Source organism: Lipophrys pholis, assembly GCF_963383615.2.
Source record: "Lipophrys pholis genome assembly, chromosome: 6".
Classification (NCBI taxonomy): domain Eukaryota; kingdom Metazoa; phylum Chordata; class Actinopteri; order Blenniiformes; family Blenniidae; genus Lipophrys; species Lipophrys pholis.
Genome location: NC_137629.1, coordinates 3134156 through 3157152, shown reverse-complemented (window position 1 = coordinate 3157152; position 22997 = coordinate 3134156). Strand labels below are relative to the sequence as shown.

Here is a 22997-nt window from a genome sequence, read left to right as displayed (position 1 = left end):
ACAGTGATTCACCTTGTAACCTGAAAGCCTTGTTGAAGGAAGAAGTGAGAGCATTCCTTCAAGGTCCAGCCTGTACCAACTGGTTATATGCTGTGCTGCTACCAGAGAGCTGCCAATCAATGGCTGCCATTTGTTTCATGGGAACAATGAGGTGCTGGCCATTTGGAAAGTCAGTGAAAGCAGAGGAATGATCGGCAGTAACTTTCCTTCCCTGTTCTTTATCTGTCTGAGCAGCATTGTACACCACATCTGGAATATGCCTGGCTAAAGAAATAGTGGCACTTCATGAAAGGCAGCACAGATTTGTCCTCACAAGGAAACCTACTGATATGATGTGTGCAGGTCTCTCCTCTTAGTCAGTTATGGACATCGCAGGGAGAAGACACTGTCAGGTCTTGTTTTTTTTAACTGAAACTAAACAAATGACACACCTACGCACTTGCAATAATAGCAGTGCTGAGATAAGTATGTGGATTGACTATGTTTTCAGAAGGACTGTAACATAAAACTTCCCTTCCTGTATTGTGTGTTTTGTACTGATGGGTTTGTGTGATCCTGCAGACACATTCAGTCTGCACGTTGCTGCCCCCAGTGTTCACAGCTGGTATATTAACCCTGTCTGATATTTAGTGTGTGCATATGTGTGTTCAAATCTTTTCATTTCCAGATGTGCTGGATTTTCAACAGAAATATGCTGTCAGGAAATACTTGTTTCCATAGTGGAAGGTATTGATTAGGGCTGACATTTGACAGGTTCATTGTTTTGTGGCCACACTTCACCTGTTGATCATTTCCTAAATGTTTCTGCCTGCCCTCTTGTGGACTCAACATCCCAGAACTGTGTGACTGTAACGCTGGTAAAGCATACAAGCATCATTCACACCAACATTAGGCTGTGTTAAAAGTTTTTAATATTTTTACTCAAAACTGTGAGGAATAAATTTAGAATAAGAACACTAAGGACAAATGACAGCTCGAGTTTATATAATTTTCCTTCAGCAGTTATGTTGCTAGATATTCACAGTGAGCTGCAGAGGAAGAATCTTATCGAACATGGTTCCTACTCGCCACATAACTTTAAAACCTTTGACTGGGTGTGGCTGTAACTACAGTTCACCTCAAGTTGTTAACTGCCATGTGATTAATTACTGGCTGCATTGTGTGTTCAGCTCAAATGTTGAATCACTTTTCTTGTTTCACCTGCTGTTGTGTCTGATGGCGCTGCAGCACTAACACGTCTCCAGTCACATTCAGAGCCGAGGCCCTGTTAACGCTCGTCCATACTTTCTGCATTGCACGTGCGCTTCCATTCATCCTACATTTCAGGGCCCATGTTGGAACGCGTTCCATAACATAACAATCCCGAAAATATCTCCATGTCTGGTGGCGGCATTCTCCTTTCCTGAAGTAGTTTATATTTCAGTCCAGGAGTTCTGAGCCCTCTGGATCTTTATTTTCTTCTAAACTGTGATTATTCAGACGGTAGACGGAGGATCTCCTCACTCAAGCTCAGTAGGCTCCGTTGTTGTCGTTGCTATTGGTGTTGCTGCTGCTCTGGTGCAGTCGGTGTGCTCAGTCTGCAAAGTCACGAACATTGGTCTGAACTTGGCAGACCCTGGGTCACAGGGTTGCTGACTATATCTACGTCACACAGACCAATGTGGACTCTGTGGACCGGGAGAGTAGTATGAAGTGGCCTTTAGGAATCCTTAATCATTGATAAAATTCATTCATAGTTAGACCTAGGTGTGTTTATTGAGGGTTATGAGGCAGCCTGGCCACCTGTCCAGGTGAACCCTGCCCTCGTCCACAGTAGGCTGGGATCAGCCCCAGCGACTCTGAACAGGATAAGTGGGATAGAAGATGGATGGATGAGGCAGATATAAGTCAATATATTGTGTACATGTGCAAAAGCATGTTTATCTGACGTTTTTTTTGTGTTGTCACTACATGAGAAGTGTTGTGAATGACACTCCTGAGCACTGTCGTGTCAGAGTGACTATTGGAAAGCAGAGTAAACAACTACGAGCTGTGTTCAGTCAGTGAGGAGCTCGAATGGCTGTTTGATTTGTGACAAGTTTTATCAGCTGTGCCTCCAGTGTTTCTGTCTCTGTCAAGTGTGCCTGCTGTGCTACAACTGCTAGTTTCATGTCGAAGCCTGTCTAACCTGCTTTACCTGCTGCCCCACCTCCACTGTTACTACAGCCCAGCATACTATTCCTCGTTCTGGGTGACTTCCGCCCTCGTTGGAGCTTTCTGATTTGAGGTGTAGAAGAAAAGAAGTCCAGATTGTTTGGTGGGGCTTTATATATATTATTATATAACTTATGATTAGGCCTGTCACGATAACAAATTTTGCTGGATGATAAATTGTCCCAGAAATTATTGCGATGAATAATTTTGCCGGATTGATACCATTTTTCCACTAAAATATTAATAATGGTTTAATATTGCAAGTATAAACTTTTAAAGATAAATAAACTTTCATTTCTTAAGAATATTTAAAATTGGAATTGTATTATGAAAAAGAGATTGTAAATATCCAAAATAAATAATCAAAACAGCCTCGCGCTCTCTCTCTCTCCCCCCTCATCTCTCCCTCTCCTCCTCACGGGGCTCTCATGCGGCGCTCTGGTGAACCAGGTGCCCCGCCTCCCCACACGAGAGTGATTGACTGGTAGTGTTGGGAAAGTTCTAAATTCATAGTTCCAAAAGTTAACTAGTTCATAATTCTTTTTTTTACAACATGTTGCTGTGAGCTTTGGAGTTACGTGATGCACCTGAACGCATCACCCAGAATCAGCAGCATAAAGCTTGTTAACCCTTAAAAAGTTGTCCAAGTTCAAAGCATGTAAAAAAAAGTAGCGGCCTGTCGTCCGGAAAGTACGGTAACCATACGAAGAAGAAGTAATAATCGTGGAGACAGATTCTGAGGTAGTGCTGCTGTCTTCTACTTGTTTTTGTCAGGATGCTTCGCATTCTGATGACATATGCAGTGGTGCGACTCTGGTGGCTGCTGTTGCCAAATTGGCTGTTTTCCCCTACATGTTAAGGCCCGTTCACAGTGAGCCTTACCCGGGTAATCCACTGGAAGGCTCAGAAATCTGGCAACTCTCTAAAACAACATTAAACTGTCACTAACACCAGAATGAGTGCCGCTCACAGTGACGTCTTTGGTAAATGAAAAATTATCGAGCCTGGCAAACTTATCGAGCTCATTTTTAACTATTGTGCAATTAATTGATTTATTGATTATTGGGACAGGCCTTTTTATGATTAGGTCTAAAAGAGTTCTAACCACTTCAGTGTCACACTTAAATGATAAGCAGAACAATATGAACTCCTGTTGTGTGTCCATGTCAAGTTGTCACATGAAAACAGTCAAGTTTTTAGCAGTTGGTTTACAGAACAGCAGCTCTGTGGAGAAGGGCGACACAAGCTTACAGTCAAAGTGAAAATCACATTTCTACCAGACTGTTTGGTCAGACTGTGTGGGATGACATGAAGTCTATCCTGGCAGTGCAGTGAAGGTCAACATGCAGCATGTGTACACCGTTGTGATTATTGTCACATTGTTAATGTTGAAAAGACTTTTTCAATGTGTGGTAATATTTCTACATGCCTTTGAAGTGAGGAGTTGATGTTGTTATTCTGAAACATGAAGGTATTGAGGTTCATGCAGCTGGGCCGGGCCGGGCCACCCCAGTAGACCTATTTAAAGGTCCACACAGCATCATAAAAGCACAAAGAATCCAAATGTGAACAAGACACTCATTTTAACTTCTTCCATATAAAAATCAGCCATCGGGCAAACAGACGGAGAACCCGATCACAGGTAGTGTGAGAGGTTAATCTTCAGCAGTGAAGTATTCACTTCCACAGTACATTGAGAGTGCAAACCTCAGGCATGACCGGAGCTGCTGAAATGCAGTTTATCCCCATATGGTAGCCTGTTACGGAGGCATTATTGTAGCAAAACTATTTGTCAATGTGTGTGGAGAGTTTTCTGTCTGTAATTCAATCCGTCTGTCCAAAGTGTCAGTTGCCAATGTGTAAAACATTTTGTCAATGTCAACCTGAATCTGCACATTTGTATTAGAATTTGTACATGTAATAGGATTGTCAATACGTATGAAGAGTTGTCAATACGTACAAAGATATTCATGATTTAAGTCTTTTTTCAGTTTCAAATACTGAAAATACCAAGAAATCACCAGTTACAAGTCAAGCAGCTTCACGAACGGCTGGTTTACACGTGACTTTTTCGACACTTGTGTCATGACAGGATTATAAGCTGAAAAGCCTGGGTTTCTCTGCCCTGAGCTCAGGCTCACAGGTTCCTTCATCCTGGCTGTATACCGTTCTGCTGCATGTATCTCAGTAGGTGCAGGGCAGGTGGAGCTATACATCAGAGGTTTTGAGCACTGAGGTTTTGCAGATAATATTGTAGGTCTAGCAGTACTACTGGGCCGCCATTTTGGACGTCCCCTGACTAAACAACGGTACTGTAGGCATAATTTAATGAGATATCAGAGAAGTTGGCAACTTCTGTGCAGCAGTAGGCTAAGTGAATTGTACAAAAATAGAATTTAAGTTTTAAGCTCTCCTTCATGGGAAAGATTAGGTACCCCTTGAATAACGTAGGAGACGTTTTACTACACTTTGAAGTAGAGGTGTGCCATATATAAGAAGGAAGTTAATTATGTTATTTACTTTAGGACAAGGGGTGGGAGTAAATAAGTTTTACTTTTTCTCACTCCTTTTCGAATACGCATCTGACGATGTTTTTTCTTGATTTATTTTTATATTATTATTACTGTTATTCATTTACTTATTTATTTGAGAGGAAAACTTTGTTGTTTTTCTTTTTTTTCCTGATTTTTTTTGTTTTTGTACCTTGATATTCGAAATAAACATTTCAAACAAACAAATATTAGATGGATTACAAACGTGTTGACGATCTGACAGAGAGATCGTAGAATCGTCTGTAGAACACGTCTATACATTGCAGTTCTATGCTGCATAGAACTGCAACAAAAGAACACATTCTAATGTTGCATTTCTATTCTGATGCAGCAGATGTTTCACGTGCGCCCGACCAGCCAATCATAGCAAATTACAAGCGTGTCTGTTGTGGTTTTGGAGCGAAAAGGTGTAGCTGACAGAGAAACGTGGAGTTGGTCCCGAAAAGAAACTCCACATCCATCAAGTTAGTCTTTTCCCCGGGCGACAAAATTCAAACAACCGTGATTTACCCTCAGCTGCCGTACAGACACGGTTCAGACATAATCTGCGCCTCCTTTTCAGAAGGACAGAAACTCTATCAGATGTCTGAGCAGTAAAATGTTCTAAAGCTATTGGATTTTTAATAATCAGGTTCTAGACATGGGAGTTTAATTTGCTGCACTTTAAGAGAAAACCTAAGATGAAGAGGTTAATGGCAGTTCAGTTGTGCAGCAGATGTGACTGTTTCTACATATGGCTACTGGATGTGTATATACATGTATTTAGTCTATTGTTATAGAGAACATGTATCTGTCGTTATTTGATATATTTCGAATATCATTCCGTCATCATGATTGTACATCGTTATATGCATTATACTATATATTGTTATATGATTTATATTTATACTATTTTGAAAAAAGTAATGTATTCATACCTTTTGAAAAGATAATTGGCCTTAATATAATAGTGCTAACATATATTATTTATTTATGGAGAAGGGGTAGGATTTAAGGAATTATACTTCTTCCCACTCCTTTTTGGACAAAATGATTCTATTTTACTGCTGTTAGTCACTGATTGCTTAAATATCTTAGGTTTATTGGTGACTACTGTTGATTTTGATATTTCAATTTGACCATGTTCAAAATGAAAAATATGTAATGAAATGACTCTTTCTGTAAGCTATTTAGTGTTTTGGTACTTTAATCCTGTTAAAATAACGGTTAAATAATATTATATATACTACATTGGTTCTTTGTCCTAAAAGCTCATATTCTGTTCTTTGGTTACACTATTCAGAAACGTCATGTAATAAAGGATTTATTTGATTTTATTACAAAAAATATATAAATTTGCCATATCACCCACTCCTACTTTGAAGTAAATTAATAAGAACTATATGATAGAATGCTGTAATTGAAAAACCTTTCAATAGTTTGGGCCAAATGTGACTTTGAGCTTGAAGCAAAGCAGCAGATATGACCATGTTGTTCTACTTATTGCTGCTCAAAAAGCCACCACAGGCAGCTGGACATGTAAACAACACACCATGGAAGTGTTAGACTTGTGATGTGCCTATACTTTGTTGGATAGGAATTGTTTTTTGAATTAACTTGGACTCAGCAGGGCTTCCTCAAAACATGAAGCTCCTTCACTGCCAAGGCCTTTTAGCTCCAGTCCCTCCGTGCAGTGAGCGACGATGCAGGGCGGCGCCACCCTAACCCAACCAATAACATTTTTGGTAACCCATTAGTTGAGGTCGCTAGCACATAAGTCTCTCATAAGAGCCTCATACGGAGCAGTCTGCTGATTGGTCAGGAACGATCGTCACTTTGCACAAGCAGCAATATTTAAATATCTCCTTGCCGTATAAACCCTCCGTTGTTCTCATACATCGCTTTGTGCTCACTGCTCCTTAAACTGGCTTGAGCAGCCAAAGTACTGCAAAATACAGACTTTGAACAAGTCAAGAACAAAAACATAGTTCAAAGCTCAGTGACCAGGATTGTGTTACGGGTTGTTTTGGACAATCAAAAGTGCGAAAAACAGCGGTTCGGTTTCTTTTTTTCTTTTTTCTAAATTTTTTGTTATTTAATTTTTTTGCAATCTGGGTTCCGAGAGGTGTGAAAAAATCTGCAGATGCTCCGACCCAAGATCCACAACTTAATAAGCGCTTCATACTTCAACTTATTTACCAACAACATTCCTGGACACAACTTCAAAATAAAAGTCAAAACAACGTATTTTCAAAACAATCTTCTCCCAACCGAGCTTGTACTGTGAAAATAATATCGGCTGCGCATGCGTAAATGACATGACGTTTGCGTCCATGTGAGAGTGCGCATGCGTAACTGACTCAAACGACCCGTGGAAACTCCGGAAAAAGAAATCGAGTGCATCACTAACAGAGCAGCAAAGAGCAAGAGTCTGGTGAAAGAGAGGAATAAAAGAGAGAGCGACAGAAGGGAAACAATGGCTGCTACTACATCCACAAGGCCGCAACTTGTAGAAAAAACAGGTGCGGGAAGTGCTATATGGAAGTACTTTGGTTTCAAAATAAATGAGCACCGCTGTGCAAACAGTGTTTGAGAACATGTCTAGCCAAGAGTGGAAACACTACTAACCTGCTAAACACCTGAAGGACAAACTCCCAGACCTGCATAAGGAGTTCAAAGAACGAAAAAGTAGTTCTGGAAAACAATTAAAGCTATTATAAATATTAGTATTATGAATATAATATAATTAAGGATAGAAAAGAATATAATATTGAAATATTTTATTTGAGCCATTTAATGTTGTAAAGATTACTGCATAGTAACATACCATTTAAAGACATTGGTCCTACTTAAGACAGGCTCTATCTAATAAAAAATTTTGTGTTCGGGTTAGGTTAACTCTAACCCGTACCATATTTTTCAGCCAGCGAGCAGAGCAGCCGGCAGGGAAACACTTGTGGAGTCATTTAAGCAACAGTAAAGCACAGACGAGGCTTCATGGATCGAAATGTCCGCAGGTTGGATCGGAAATTTCTGATCTGTGAATTACGTGGGTATAGCAACCCCATACCGATACTGACGCGTATTGGCCCCCATTCCTACCAGAGTCTCTTTCCCAGGTCTTGGGAAAGTAGTTCTGTACAGAATACACCACTGTCAGGCAGCTTTCTCCACAGTGAATAGTCAAAACTAAATATGGTTCCAGAGCCACCTGAGGCTAAGAATGGCCCCAACTCCACTCAAGTCCAGGGTGGAAACCTTGGCAGGACAAGCAAGCGCTAAGGAAGAAAGTGAGTCTTTCTCCAGAAGTCCAGAAGAATTTGTTTAGATTTATTATCTGTATACTTGAATATATATCAGACTAATTAGTTAGACATTCTGATCTTCCAGACCTTTGCATCAAGAAATTTTGTACAACTGGACCTCTGAACATTTTAGTTGAATACCCCTGCTGTAGAAGAAAAATAGTCCCTCTAGCTCGTGGATGATGGGGATTTGGAGCTCAGCACGATCACGAGTGAAACCAGGTGAACTGTTTGAGACAGACAAGAAAAATAAATAGGTGGTCTAATAGTAAAATGACAAGTCAACTAAAATATATCCTGTTGACGACTTTTCATTGTGGACTGATTATGAGAGCTCTACTGTTAAGTTCAGGATGACTGCACAGATTTTTGTCTCCTCACAGCCCATGCTGGACTGGCTGCTTTTTAAAAAGTCACCTCGTTTACATTCGGGTATGATTTTGCATCATGGGAGGAAAGAACATGCAAACACCATAGAGAAAAGCCTCCAAGCCGAACTTGGATTTGAACCTGGCATTCATCCGCAGGTGATTCAGTAATTCTTGTGCCAAGTCAAAGCCTTCACCTGGTAGTAAACTACTGCTGATTCTGATCCCTGGTAGTACGTTGACTTGATCACTACTGGGGGTATTCTAGATATGTGGCGGATTCAAAAGCACCACTGTGTGCAGAATAGACTGTAGTTCTCAGCTGAAGTGTCAGGGTTGCTCCTGCTTGTTGAGTGAAAGGATTAAATGTGGGAGTGTGGCACGCTGGTGAGCCTGAACGCTCAGACATAAAGGAATCGATATCAGGAAGGCTTATCCGGGTATTTATCAAACTGTTAGGCACTCAACTCCTTCAAAGTTCTCATTCAATATCAAATCATAAGGATATTTCTGTTGACTTTATTGAACACTGTTCTTTGCTACAGGCACCATCTTTTGAAGAATGATAGATTTCCCTCTCCTCATACTGTTATTGAGGCATAGTTTGACATGACGTCTCTTTTCCTCTTGTGACTTTAAACATTCTGTGGATGGAATCATATTGATCCATGGAACCAACAGTCTTCTCTGTCTACTGCTTCATCTTGGTCCGGTATTTTATAGAACTCCCCTTGTAGTGAACTATAACCTGCTGGCTCCCTCTGCTACAGACTGCATGGTTTGTGAGGACTCATTCACTGAAAGCTTGTGCCATGATACCAATATCTCTGTTGACCCTCTGAACCGCTGTTCAAAGACTCTTAGTGCAGCTGTCTGTTTGTACAGATGATCACAACTAAAACAAAACCAATGTTCTCTTACTAACAGGAAACAGGGTTCAGTAATAGGAGCTCAGATCGTGCTATACAACCATTTACTTATGCAGTACAAATGAACTTAATTCACTTTTTACAGATGTTACCAGAGTTGTATTTCTCTCCATAAACAATGTGGCTGCTTTGTGTACCATCTTAATCATGTTTGTCTCCTTGTTTGGACAGAGGAAGTTGTAAAGTAGATGTGTTTTCATCTAACTTGTCTAATGTCCTCTGTCTGTTTAAAGGTCAGTGTTTAAACTTGTGCCGTTTTGTCACCAGGTGGTATGGCCAAGAGAAGGACTACAACGTCCTAGTCATGGACCTGCTTGGACCGAGTCTGGAGGACCTGTTTAACTTCTGCTCTCGCCGCTTCACCATGAAAACGGTCCTCATGCTGGCAGACCAGGTAGCCCACTGGCACTCGTCATCATTTCTCCTGCAGTGGACATGCTGGAGACACGTGGACCACTGCATGTAGCAGGTTACTGCTGAGAGCAGCGGTGTCTTCTGCTTCTGCTTCACACCAGAGATCTACATAGAAAATTCAAAGTTTGAATTACTGTGTATTTCAGTTTCTCAGTATGATCCTGCATGATATCAGAATGCCTGCATTTCATTTGTTGGTTGATTTGCTGGCCCAGGCTGTGAGAATCTTTATAGAATTTCAGTGGAGGTTGAGAAGGTAGAGCCCGATGAAACATTAACACCAGTTGTTTTTCCTCTTCAGATGATCAGCAGAATTGAGTATGTACACACAAAGAACTTCATCCACAGAGACATCAAACCAGACAACTTTCTCATGGGCATTGGCCGTCACTGTAACAAGGTAAGACCCGTGCCACACTGTCCTCATGTCTGCCTGATCTACACATTTAGCTTAATTAATGGCCTTATTCCGAAGCAGTCTTTTTCTGGATGTGTTTCATCACAAAGAACATTCAACTGGCTGCAGATGGCAGCGCAGAACTGCAAAATTATGTTTTCAGTTCTCTTTGGCCTGATATTTAAGTAGTATATCTGTCTTGGTCTGGCAACAGCTGATAGTGATCGACCCTTATATTAAACAAACAGACCGTCCGTAGATATGTTGATCTGTTGTTTGCATCTTTAAATATATTACCACAGCACAAACTAATTCCATCTATGCACTGATATTGTCCAAAAGTAGTGATCATATCACTCAAGCGTATGTTTAATTTTGAACACATGGTGTCAGTTTGTGACATAAAAGTTTGATAAGTTTTGTCACAGTATTTCTTGAAATTTATTGTCACATTAAAGTAGAGCTTGTTTGTCGAAGCACCTCTGATTATGGCACAAATCTCCACAACAACAGTGAACTGATCAGACGTTTCCATGGGATAGGTTCTTGTCAGCTCTTATTGCAGTGTCACATGCAAAATCAAGACAAGGATATCCCATGGCTGGTGTCAGTTCAGGAACAACATTTACTGAGTTCTTCCCACATGTCATTTAAACGCTACCTTTTCTCAGTCTGATGATATGGCAAAACGCTAGTTTTCACTCAAACACTGATGCTTTATTATAAATTCCACCAGAGGAACCATAACCGCAGTGCTGTACATGACTCAAATCTTTCCTTTTCGTTTGCCAAAGAAATTCAAAGTGCTTCAAATCTGTTTTTTTTTTTGTTTTTTTTTTTAATTTACAAAACAGGGTTTTCTTCCTACGGGAACACGTGGCTTTTCAAGTAAAGTGTAAGCCCCCTCCACCCCCACTCTTGCTACCCTGTAGGTGTTTATCAGTCATTGTTTTATTAGTGTAGAAGTATGCCAACTGTCACTCATCTGCTTGCCACAAATCACAGTTAAAGTACCATCAGACAGCAGTTCTCTAGTCAACACTTTTAAACTGAAATGAAGTGATGTGGAGTCACTAACACAGAAAATAAACTGATACATACAGTAATCCCTGCACTGGAGCAATGCACAATCACATGAAGCCAATACTTTATTAACCTGCACCAACCACATGAAGCCAACACTTTGAACTTGGACAGCAACCTTTAACATCTGGAGTGAAGATTGTGATTAAAGGCTTCAAAGGGTCCTTAAAAAACAATTAATTTACTTGGTTTCTTTTATTTGTACACTAGTTTTCATTTAAAAAATTTGAGGAGTTGATAGAGAAAACATCTCTTAGTCCGATATATATATTGTTGTTTGTTCACTTTGGTAGACTCTATAGAATAAATCGCTTGTCTTTGTGAAAGAACTTTCTGAAGAAGCAGATTTTGAAGAGGTTACTTTTTGAAAACAGTCCAGCCCCACATCACTATGAGATGCAATTTTCACATAGACTATAAAACGACCATTGTAACAGGAATGGTTCACTCCTCTGTTACAAGCTTTGTTTCCACTGCACGGTACAGTGAAGCTGCGGTCCCACAGCGCAGTGCCAGGCGGGAGGGTACGATACGGCAAAGCACACCAAGGCCCAACTCCGTCACACGGTCCCACTGCAGACAGTACAGTTAAAATGTAGGCGGGGTTGAGAATGACCCGGTTATATCTATCGGACGAAGATCGCGGAGCTGCGGCCAGCGTTGGATGCAGCTCCGTGATCATCCGAGTAAAACCTTGAGCCACGTTCTCTGTGACACAATGAAAACTTTGTCATTGTGAACAACAGCGTCCAGCTTCTGCTGAACCTACTCCTCTCCTGTTACTGAGAGGAGCGTCTGAACCTCGTTGAAAGACCACGGTGCTGTGGAGTAGGGATGCACCGATACACATTTTATCACTTCCGATACCTAAATTTGGATATCTGCCAATACCGATACTATTCTAATGCCAGAGCTCTGTTTGCTTTAATATTATTAGCATTATTGTTGATTTTATATGAGGTTGTAATAAACTCCCCTCTACAGGCAAGTATGGAATGTGGGACTGTATATGAAAGTCTGCTCCCAAAAGGCAAATTGAGATTGGTATAAGGGAGAAAAGGAAAGCTACACAAACTATTTTTGTTCAGTTTGGACAATGTGGGGGACTGTGTGACGCCATCATCTCATAATAAACTTTTTATATGATTAAAACCTCATCCACTTTATTAATCTCTGGAGAAATTCTTCAGCAACAAGGCACAAACTGCAATGTTTCCAGCTCTAATGCAGCACAAATGATTGGGACTATTTTCAGAGTTTTGCGAGGAGAAGCTGCATTTCGTTGTTTTAATGTCAGTGCCATTCTCTTTTGCGAGCTGGCGTTTTAAAACGGTGACGGCTGGCTGCAGAGCGACCGCCTCGCTGTACAACGGATTTGCAAACATTGCACGTTTCAGTCTTGCATTGCGGTGTTCTGAGCGTAAAATACGTCCAAACAGTGGACATGTCATGAAACGTTGGATAGCCACAGTCCTGCTATGCTTGCCTGCTCACTAGCTGAAAACTGTGGAATGGATTTCATGACTCATTACCCCACGTCTCATCGAGACCTGCTTCCATTTCTAATTTCCAATCCATGAATTACATTGGTATCGAAACCTGATCGGATCGGCCCCATCCCTAATGTGGAGCCCCGACGTTTCAATAAACCCAGTTCATAAAACAACCCAGGAGTGCAACGCGGCATATGTAAACAATGGGAGAGTTTACGGCCAATGAAATATTTAAATATTGCGGGCACGTCAAGAGTGACAATGATCACTACCAATCAGTAGACGGCTGCTTTGTCAGTCCTCCTTATGAGATCCCTTGCTCAGTGCGAGGTACCTCAACGGAAGGGTGACGGGAATCGTAACAGTTATCCGTTATGGGTTGTTCCGTACCATCCACAACTTTTGTTAGTGGGGTCACATGAAAACCCACCCCGCCCCATTCCAGTCCCGCACAAACTTAAGACAAAGCACAGCAAGGCCCACCACAGAGAGTACAGTTAAAATGTAGGTGGGTAGTGAACAACACAGACTTGTGACGTCATGACGTGAAAGTAAATGAGGACTAGAGGAACACATTAGTTGCGCTGTGGCTCAGGAGGCGGAGTTGTGGCTCAGAAGGGGGAAATGCAACAGTGAAAACTTTCTCATTGTGAACAGCAGCGTCCAGCTCCTGCTGAAGCTGCTCCTCTCCTGTTACCGAGGGGAGTGTCTACACCTCGTCGGAGCACCAGGGGGCAGTGGAGTGAAACATTTCAATAAACCAGTTCACTAAATGACCAGTGAGCACAAATCAGCATATGAGAACAACAACGTAGGGTTTATATGGCGAGGAGATATTTAAATATTGTTGCTTGTGCAGAGTGACGATTTTCAGTGACCAATTAGCAGATGGCTCCTTATGAGACTCATACCGATGTGCTAGCTAGTTAGATCCGCTTGTTTTGGTACCATCCACAACTTTTATCAATGGGGATGCACTAAAACCTGTACCGTACTGTACTGCATAGTTCTAGCAAGGCTCAAGACTGAGGAATTTGTATTTCACAGTCAAGTTCTGAAAACTGTTTTTGTTGTGCAACCGTTTTAAAAAAAATTATTCAACATTGAACAACAAGCAAAACTTTTATTCCTACGAAATAATTATTCACACATAAGAGTTGATTTCTAGAGAATATGGTTGTGCAACTGTGAAAGAAAAGGGCATGTGTGGTCTACAGGAGTTCATGTCATAGTTAATTTATACTGACGACTCCCGTATCCACATGGCCTCAAGCCAAGCTCGCTTGGATGGGGAAGATGTTTCAGAAAGACCAAGAGATTTCTCTCTTTTATCTCACTGAGTGTAAATATGCAATAGAAACAAGTTACCTATCGAGTTAGTCTCTCAAAGTGGAAAGTCCAAGCCTGCTTCATGCACCCTTAAATGTTGGTCCATTTGTGTCCTGTCATCTTTGTCCTGACACTCCAGACCCTCTCCTGAGGAGCTGAAGTTGGAGCTTTGTTTTCCAGTTCAGATCATCTGCAGGTTGCACCGTCAGGAGCTGGGTACTGCAGATTAGTGTCACTCTTGACCACAACCTTTCCTTCAGTTCACGGCAATCTTTGCAACACACGGCTGCCTGCTCTGGTCTCTTTCGCGGGGGTTCCTTGGGACACTGAGCAGTTACGTTTGCACCAGTGGGCACAAAGAAGCCCTTCTTTCACACAGGAAAACAGTTGGACTTTGATTAAACTTTACTTCGGTATAGATTAAGTCAGGGCTGGGCAAAAACAATGGATTTAATCGATTTATAAAACTTGTAGCTAAAAAAAGATATTTATTTTTTCACCCCCCCCCCCCCAAAACACACACATACAGTTTTTCCACATTTTTCGGGTTCCGTTCTACCATTCCTTGTGAGTTTCCATAGTTGCTGTTAAACCTTTGCTTAAACCTAGGTTAAAGCTTGAATGTGTTGAATGACAGAGCCTCATTTACGTTTTATTTTGGGATTTTTTTATATACATTTTAGCTCGGCAATAAATTAGCAATACAGTTGCACTTTTGACAATATATCTGATGTCTGCAGTCGTTTTGAAGTGCATTGAGAAGATCTAATCGAAACTTGTTATTTTTAGGTCAAATCACCCAGCCCTAGTACAACATCAACTCCAGTTAAAGATAATGGGATTTTATAAGTGCAAATTTTAAAGTAATTTGATGACTCAGCTTTCATCTGACACAAATTAATGGACATCCTGTGTATGTGAGTGAGGAGCACTCCTTCCCTCCAAGGGTTTCAACATTGGCTAACAGTCCCCCATTCTGAAAACATTTATTAGATATAATTTCCCACCATGTGTCAGTGGTTTACACTGCCAAGTAGAAATACAGACGATAGGAGTGCTTTTCATCTGTGCCTCCTGTCGCTCATCTGTTGGTCAAATCTTCAAGGACGTACCACAGGAAAAGAGCTTTCTCCAACTACTCATGTACATAACTAAACCAGCTTTCAGTCCTTTAGTGTTGGCTCAGTAGCAGACCAGACTTTGTTGGTCCTTGTGAATGTATCCTCAGAGCATTTCCACCCTGGAGGGACCTGCACCCTTTTGATTGCAGTTTGAACTCTGACCTGTCCATTTAACTGATCACTGGTCAGACTTGATGGGAGAACATGTGTGGTTTGTGTTGGAAGTGAACAGAGTGGATACGACAAGCGGTGCTGCTTCTCAAAAGCTATGTTGTGGATTTTGAGGCAGTAAGTGAATGTGTATTGCAAACTGGAGCTGGTGTTTACGGACTGTCTGCTGTCCTGTCGGTGGACTGACCTTTGTCACGTAAAGTCTATGTTTTATGTCGGTGAATTCTAAAGTTGTTGCTGTCAGTTTGAGATGACAGCTGCCACACTTTGTTCTCAATTTCTTGTTTATATGTACACTCAAAATTATTGCAGTGTTGTTGGAAAACTTTCTTCACCTTCCACTTCACATATACCCCTAACATCAGCTTCGGTTCCACCGCGGAACGTGCCTGATTGGGGCGGGGCGGAAGGGTACGATCTGGCAAAGCGCACCCAGGCCCAACTCCGTCACACAGTCTTACCACAGTAAGTACGGTTAAAATGTAGGCGGGGCTGTGAACGACGTTGAGGGGTGTCGGGTGAAGAACGTGGCAGCGGCCGGTTTCACCCTGCTGCAACTCCACGGCTGTCAGAGTTGTTCTGTGACACAGCACAAACCTTCTCATTGTAAACACAACGTCCAGCTCCCGCTGAATCTCCTCCTCTTCTATTACTGAGATGTTGTGTTGCACGCCGACGTTTCAATAAACCGAGTTAACAAAACAACCAGTGAGCGCAACGCAGAGTATGTAAACAACAGGAGGGTTTGTGGCTGATGAAATATTTAAATATTGTGGCAAGTCCAGCGTGATGACCGTCTCTACCAATCAGCAGACGGCTGCGTTGTTGCTGCTCCTCACAGACCCGTTCCTCAGTGCTAAATACCTCAGCGCAGGGGTGACGAAAAATTGTACCCAGCGTTCGCGTTTTTTTCTGTACCATTCACAATGTTTTTTTGGGGGTGGGATCTCGCGGAAAGCCGTCCTGCCCCGCCCCGGCACAAAAAATGCGGTGGGACCGCGGCTATCTAGGCTTTTTCCTATTTAGAAAACTTGCCATATGTTTGCCTCCAAATCCAGATCCGTATCATTCTGGGTCCCTCTCTAAACATACACATGCTGGCATGGCAATTAGGCCGGAGTTTATAGCTTATTGTCTTCCAGGTTTTTTTATGTTATAGTGTATCTAATATAGTCTCTGTGCTCGTTTGTGAAGCACTTTCTTAATGTCTTGATTGTCTCATTTATGTGTCTACCTCAACTTGTCACAGTGTGACGCTCATGTGCTCCCTTGTATTTCGCTTTTAAACAAGAGTACAGATCTCAAAACAGTGCTCGCACAGCAAGAAAAAAAACCCGGCTATATAGGACTATGTTTATTGTTGTGGTCTAATTTTATTAGTTCTGTTGTCCTGTAGTCAATGTAATTGCCTGCTTCTCTGTGCACCAGCTAATCAATGAGCGCAAACTGGTAATCAGTGTGTAAATTTTGTGTTCTGCAGTGAAGAGAGCACATTAAAATAGAGAAATAAAGCTGAACACGGACCAGCTTACAGCAGGTTTTACTGTACTGCTGTTGTTGATTTAGATGTTTCTCTGCCACAGAACATCTGATTGAAGTGAATAGCTCATCAGGCCTCATAACTGCTTTCAGATCAGGTGTTGTCTAGCAGGAAAGCTTCTAAACAAGAAAATCAAGGACCACTTTAAAAAGCTGGACAGAAAAGAAATCTGAGTGACTGCACCAGAGAACGCTAATAGTTTCTACTGTAGTACAGCGTCCACGTATCTACAACAGGAGTTAACAAATGATCTTAGTTTTTCATGTATACTGGAGACCGGCATAGTCTCCTATATCATGATTCCACCACTTCTGAGGGCTGGTAAACGATTTCTCTCTGCAGAAGCATTTCAATGTTTTCTTGATAAGGAAGAGACGACTTGTGACTGTTTCCTATTTAATGCCAGAAACTTCTCTCCCCTTCCAGTCCTTGTGAGCTATAACGCTGCCTGTCTGCACGGGCCTTTTCTGTCCACATCAGACATAATGGCAAGGCAATTCCACAGACACTTTTGTCTTTGTCCTGTTGTGGTACAGGGTTGATCTTTCCACGGTTGTCCCGTCCTCTAGACTGATGGCCAGAACGATCATATCTGTACCACAAGTCCCGCTGCCTCTGTCCGTCCAGACCTGGATGTACAGACACTGGACTGGACACCGTTGGTCAGATAAGGGCTTGGAACACAATGTGGGTGCAGACAGATGTGCCTGTTGTACTCATGGTGACTGTGACTGAAGGTGGATGGAGGCTGTGTAATTTTGACCCCTGCCCCTTTACTGTCTGCCCTAGTGTTTAGACTCGTCAGTGGGGAAGAGGAAAAGAAGCTTGGCTGTTAGCTCTTCTCAGGACCCATCTTTCTCAGGATTAAACCAGGTGTGAGTTTTACCACAACACCAGCTGCCTCACAACAGCACTTGTTGCTTTGCAATCATGCTTAACTACACTGGTACAAAGTGAGTCAGTCCACCCGCACTCATCCCGCACTACGCAGCACATGTTCTCCATCCTTCACCCAGTGTGCTCCTTGTCACAGTGGAGGAGGACCACAGACTCCACATGAATCTTCTAGAGAAGGTTATCCCTGTTCTTTCAGATACCTTGTTGCTCCACATGGGGCAGGAGCTGACTGCTCTGACAGTAGTGACAGCAATCCTTTCTCGTATTCAGACTTAATTCTAAACACCACCAAAAACACGGCAACAGAAACTGGTCAAGACTGCAATAAAGCAACTGGTGGTTCAAAAAGCCCTGTTACCAACTTAATGTCAAGTCATACAGGATGCTCACATTCCTGTTAAAACAAAGCGTGAGATGCTGATCATTTTTAAAGCTGAACAATGTGAAAATAGAATCCATTACAACTTGGCATGGCCTCTAGTTTGAGAAACAAGTGTAGGAGCTGCAGTTTCCTTGAAGGACTCTTGTCAAGTTAATGTACTTTAACAGGAACTGTTCTGCTGCTGCATCTGCTTCTGCTTCACAAACACGGGGTGATGTTATTCAAGTATTAACACAACTTTTGTTTTTGTTTTGCAACTTCATGTCTGTGATGCAAGATCAGTGGTGTGTGAATGTTTGCACTGGCCACACTGTTCACTCTTTAGAACCCAGAAGAGGAATCTGTGCAGACGGGACTGAAAGTGCACTGCATGCATGTATTTAAGGTTGCACTGGTAAAGTAGTTTGCTTCAGTTGTACGTTTTTCTTTTATCGGCACATGGTATACAAGTGTGTTTTCCTGCAGGCGACGGCCTCTAGACTTTGTGTGTTGGACATTTTGGTAGTTGTTTCTTTGTGAAAAGTCTTGCTGTTGAAATCAGAGGTTACTGAGTGCTCTGAAGTTTTCATTTTCCAATAGTCAAAAATGGTTTTAACTTTTAGGATGTTATATCATAAATATACCTGATATGTGATGTGATGATCAGAGTTTTGCCACTGAGCTGTATGAAACCTTCTGATATATTTTGAGTTTCAGTTCTTTATGAAATGAGGCACATGATTATCTCCCACCCTTAACTTTATATTCAGTCTGAGTGTGTCAACATTTCCTCTGGGTGTTGTATTTTTCAGGAGTCTGAGCGCTCAGAAATACCAGTCAGCAAACTCTGCTCCTCTCAGCACTGTTTCCTGTTGGCTCTGTTGACGGCTGCTCCGACTTTCTTCGATATGCTTTCTCTGAACTTGTGACGTAGCTTTGTGAGCAACTTCACTTCCGAACCGTCTGTCTGGATAAAAGTAAGGGAACAGGACAATCTCTTCCTGTTTTTGTCATTGAGGCTTTGTTTTGATCAATCATTAATATCCCCTTGAGGTTTGTTCCAAAAAAAAAGGACTGCGTGCTATAGATGGGAGGAATACTTAAATCAAGCAATAATATGGACTATCAAATGAAGTAGTATGACACTCGGCTCCTTACCCTCAGCACCTGCATTATCAGGCTTGATGGGTATCTGGTGATATTCAGGAGTTTTTACCTGGAATTGTGGTATAAAATAAGCTAAGAGAAAAGTGGAGGCCCCGTGGAACATTTTAGATGTTTAGCAAACATCTGAATGTGTTTGAAACTGAAACTTTTAATCCAAAGTAGCATTGTCAAAGATACCTGAAATTACCATTCCTTTGTATTCCAATACAAACCTGGTTTGTGGTTTTTCTCCAGGTGGTTGTCTTCAAGCACTTTTACAATATTGAATATTTTCAAAGCTGAGCACTGAAGCAGACACATGTGGCTTCAGTCGTGGCTCATGTGTATAATCAAAATCTTTAATCAAGCGGGTCTGAAACTGGCCCTCCATGCCAGTGAGTGATGTAGTAATTCAACAACTGGACTGTGTCACTACAGCTTCTGTTCACAGCCCACATGAAGAAGCTCGTGTTCATAAGGTCCAGGCCTTCTTTTATCACAGCTCGGATGGTAACGGGAAGAGCTGGCGTCAAAACGGTAGCGAGGGCAGCAGGGTGGTCAGACAGGAAGTGTACCAGTCTGTGAGGAATTGTAATTTAAAACATGCTAAAACTTCACATTTCTAATCTGTGTTTTAGATTAGGATTTTCGGGACTTTCTCACAAATGAAACCAACAGCACATTTAGGACAGTATGGCGACCAGAGTGGTGAGCGCTTTGCCCCACAGCGAAAAGGTCGACCATCATCCCCCATTCCAGGACCCTCGACCCCCACCTACCACCACCCTCTACCCCTACCACCTCCACCTCACCAAGACCCTCGACCATCATCCCTCCTTCCAGGACCCTCGAGCTCCACTACCTCCACCTACCAGGACCCTCGACCCCTCTCACCTTTACCTTAACAAGACCCTTGACCATCATCCCCCCCAACCAGGACCCTCTACCCCCTCCACCTACCAGGACCCTCGACCCCTACCACCTCCACCTTACCAAGACCTTCGACCATTATCCCCCCTACCAGGACCCTCGACCCCCACCACCTCCACCTTACCAAGACCCTCAACCATCATCCTTTTTCTCCAGGACCCTTGATCCCCACTACCCTCCTCAACAAGACCCTTGACCTCCAACTGCCAGGACCCCCGGCCCCCCACAACCCCATTGAGCAAGACCCTCCACCCCCGGCTTCTCCCTACAAAGACCGTTTACCCCCACCAGCCTCCATGAACAAGACCCCCGACCCCTACCAACTTCACCCGTGGGTTTTAATACAGTACCATAGATAGATAAATAAACATATGATCAAAGTTCAGCTTTACTAAGTGTAATTGAATATGGCCACCGTCTGGCGATATCTCCATAACTATTAAATGAGTGAATCTACATCCAGACCTTAGGTCGAAGAGAATTTTGTTTTCCTTTACAGTAGACGGTTTTGTCTTGGATCATTTTCTAGTTACAGCCTTTTGAGTTCGATCTTAAGAAGCAATGGCGTAAAGGGTTAAATGTGAGTGACTCGGTGTGTCAGTTTTGAGGCGTGTCCTCTCTCTGCAGCTCAATGTCTGCTCTGGTATTTGGTTGTTAACCTTTAAGCAGGTATGCTGTTGAACAAGCCCACACAAGACTCCTGTCAGCCTTGAGCGTTGGCTGAACTGTCTGTTGGGTTATTGTTGAGGGTAAGGTGTGGCTTTACTGGCTAGAGAACTGTGTTCTACAAAATCTCCTCAATTTGGATGAAGTGAAGCGATTTTTGAGTGAACTCTCCGGTCTAAATTATTGGCATTACTGTAACAGCGTCATACAGAAGAATAGATGTAATGTCATTGAATGCAGTTTTACTGTTGAGTCTGTAAAAGCAGTAATCGATTTGTCGAACCACAAAAAGATATGAGAAGGATTATATAAACTATAATTGGTAAGTATGTGATATAGGTCCTTATATCCCTAGACTCTCAGCTGGTTCTTTTCTCCTCAATAAAGACTGAAACTACCAGCTGAGGCCTGAAACTAAAGCAAGAAAGCACAAACACACACACAAGTGAAATGATTTCAGTTAGTCAAACAGTTGATGATCTTATTATGACGTGAGAGTCCAGGCTGGAGGAAAGTGTTTTTGTCAATGTTTTAATGAATGTGAGGGCCAACACAGACTTCTGACCAACGATTTCTTTCAATCTATCTCACCCTCAGTTGTTCCTTATTGACTTTGGCTTGGCAAAGAAGTACCGAGACAACCGAACACGGCAGCACATCCCCTACAGAGAAGACAAAAACTTGACTGGAACGGCACGCTATGCCTCCATCAACGCACACCTGGGCATCGAACAGAGGTCAGTATGGACATTAAATCAGCGTCAGTCCTGACCATCAAAGGGCTTTCAGGCTCAGTGTAACTAAACAATAACAGCTTTTCAAATGCCTTCATGCCACCTAATTTCACCAGTGAACTGAATAAATATAAAACAAAAACTCTTGATACAAAGTGATGGACATCTTTACACTTTCTTTAGTTTCAGAGTAAACGCAAAATGTAAGAAATTTGTATAAAATAAAATAAAACACCATTTTGAAAAAAACTTCCCCTAAATATATGAGGAACATTGCTTTTCTGTAAAAACTCAGTAATTGTCTGTAATGTTACTCAGCAGGTCAAATTAGACCTTGTCTTTGTTGCCTCTGAACTCATGACATTATCAGCATGCTGATCAGAGGCTTCTTGACTCATAAACTTTTGTCTTGTGGTTCCAGTCGCCGTGATGACATGGAGTCACTAGGCTATGTCCTGATGTACTTCAACAGAACCAGTCTGCCATGGCAGGGACTAAAGGTCAGTATGCACGTCCAGGACCAGCCTCACCCTGAATTTGTGCCCTGAGCAGTGACTGTGTTCTCTGGGAGGTACTCATATTGGGTTCTGCTATGTGATCAATGAAAACACGAGCACAGTGGTTTTTACAGTGTCAAAGTTTAAAGTGGATGCGAGAACTAAGTGACGGGTTAGATCATTTCATGGACTCTGGTGACATTTGTTTTGTGTTGTGTGTCAGGCTGCCACAAAGAAACAGAAGTATGAGAAAATCTCGGAAAAGAAGATGTCGACCCCTGTTGAGGTCCTTTGTAAGGTAAGAGCCCAGTAATGTGCAGTGGTCAGTGCCTTGTGCTGCAGCCCCACATGCCTCACTGAAAGCTTGTCTACAGGGGTTCCCGGCAGAGTTCGCCATGTATCTGAACTACTGCCGTGGACTACGCTTTGAGGAGGCTCCAGACTACATGTACCTGCGCCAGCTGTTTCGCATCCTCTTCAGGTAAACACACACACCATCAAAAACCAACCAATGATGTTTATAAGTCTGATGTAAAGCTGTGGTATTACCTGCTGATCATTTGGAAAATACACAGCTATTTGAGTTCTGTCACCACAAAATAGGTCTTGGCGAGTTGACGATTTTTTAAAATAAAAACAAAGTTCAATTTTCGATTTGATTTTTGATTTTTTTTTTCTCAGTGCACTCAAAAATGACTGCAGACATCATATATATTGTCAAAAGTGCAACTTTATTGCTGTAATTCTCCTCAGAGTTGAAATGCCAACAATCTCAACGTAAAAGTAAATTTTAATGAAACATTCTGCTGCAAAATACAGTGAAATGTTTAAAAAAATAAAATAAAAATTAAAATCCTATATAACCACCTTGCTTGGTGGATTCTGGGGCTGA

General features: G+C 42.0%; 1 protein-coding gene across 5 annotated transcripts in view; it reads left to right on the top strand.

Moving 5' to 3' along the window:
• The window catches only part of csnk1a1 (casein kinase 1, alpha 1), a gene marked incomplete at its 3' end in the record, with an annotated part of 36225 nt that overhangs the window by 3413 nt on the left and 9815 nt on the right, over positions 1 to 22997 (top strand). For 3 of the 5 annotated variants that reach the window (XM_080465003.1, XM_080465005.1, XM_080465004.1), the window contains exons 3-9: positions 9594 to 9720; positions 10042 to 10140; positions 17664 to 17747; positions 21472 to 21611; positions 22030 to 22108; positions 22329 to 22403; positions 22480 to 22586. In XM_080465003.1, the coding sequence (XP_080321129.1) occupies positions 9594 to 9720; positions 10042 to 10140; positions 17664 to 17747; positions 21472 to 21611; positions 22030 to 22108; positions 22329 to 22403; positions 22480 to 22586 (711 nt within the window). The remainder of the gene's footprint in view (positions 1 to 9593; positions 9721 to 10041; positions 10141 to 17663; positions 17748 to 21471; positions 21612 to 22029; positions 22109 to 22328; positions 22404 to 22479; positions 22587 to 22997) is intronic. The other 2 variants (XM_080465007.1, XM_080465006.1) reach the window with 1 other exon arrangement.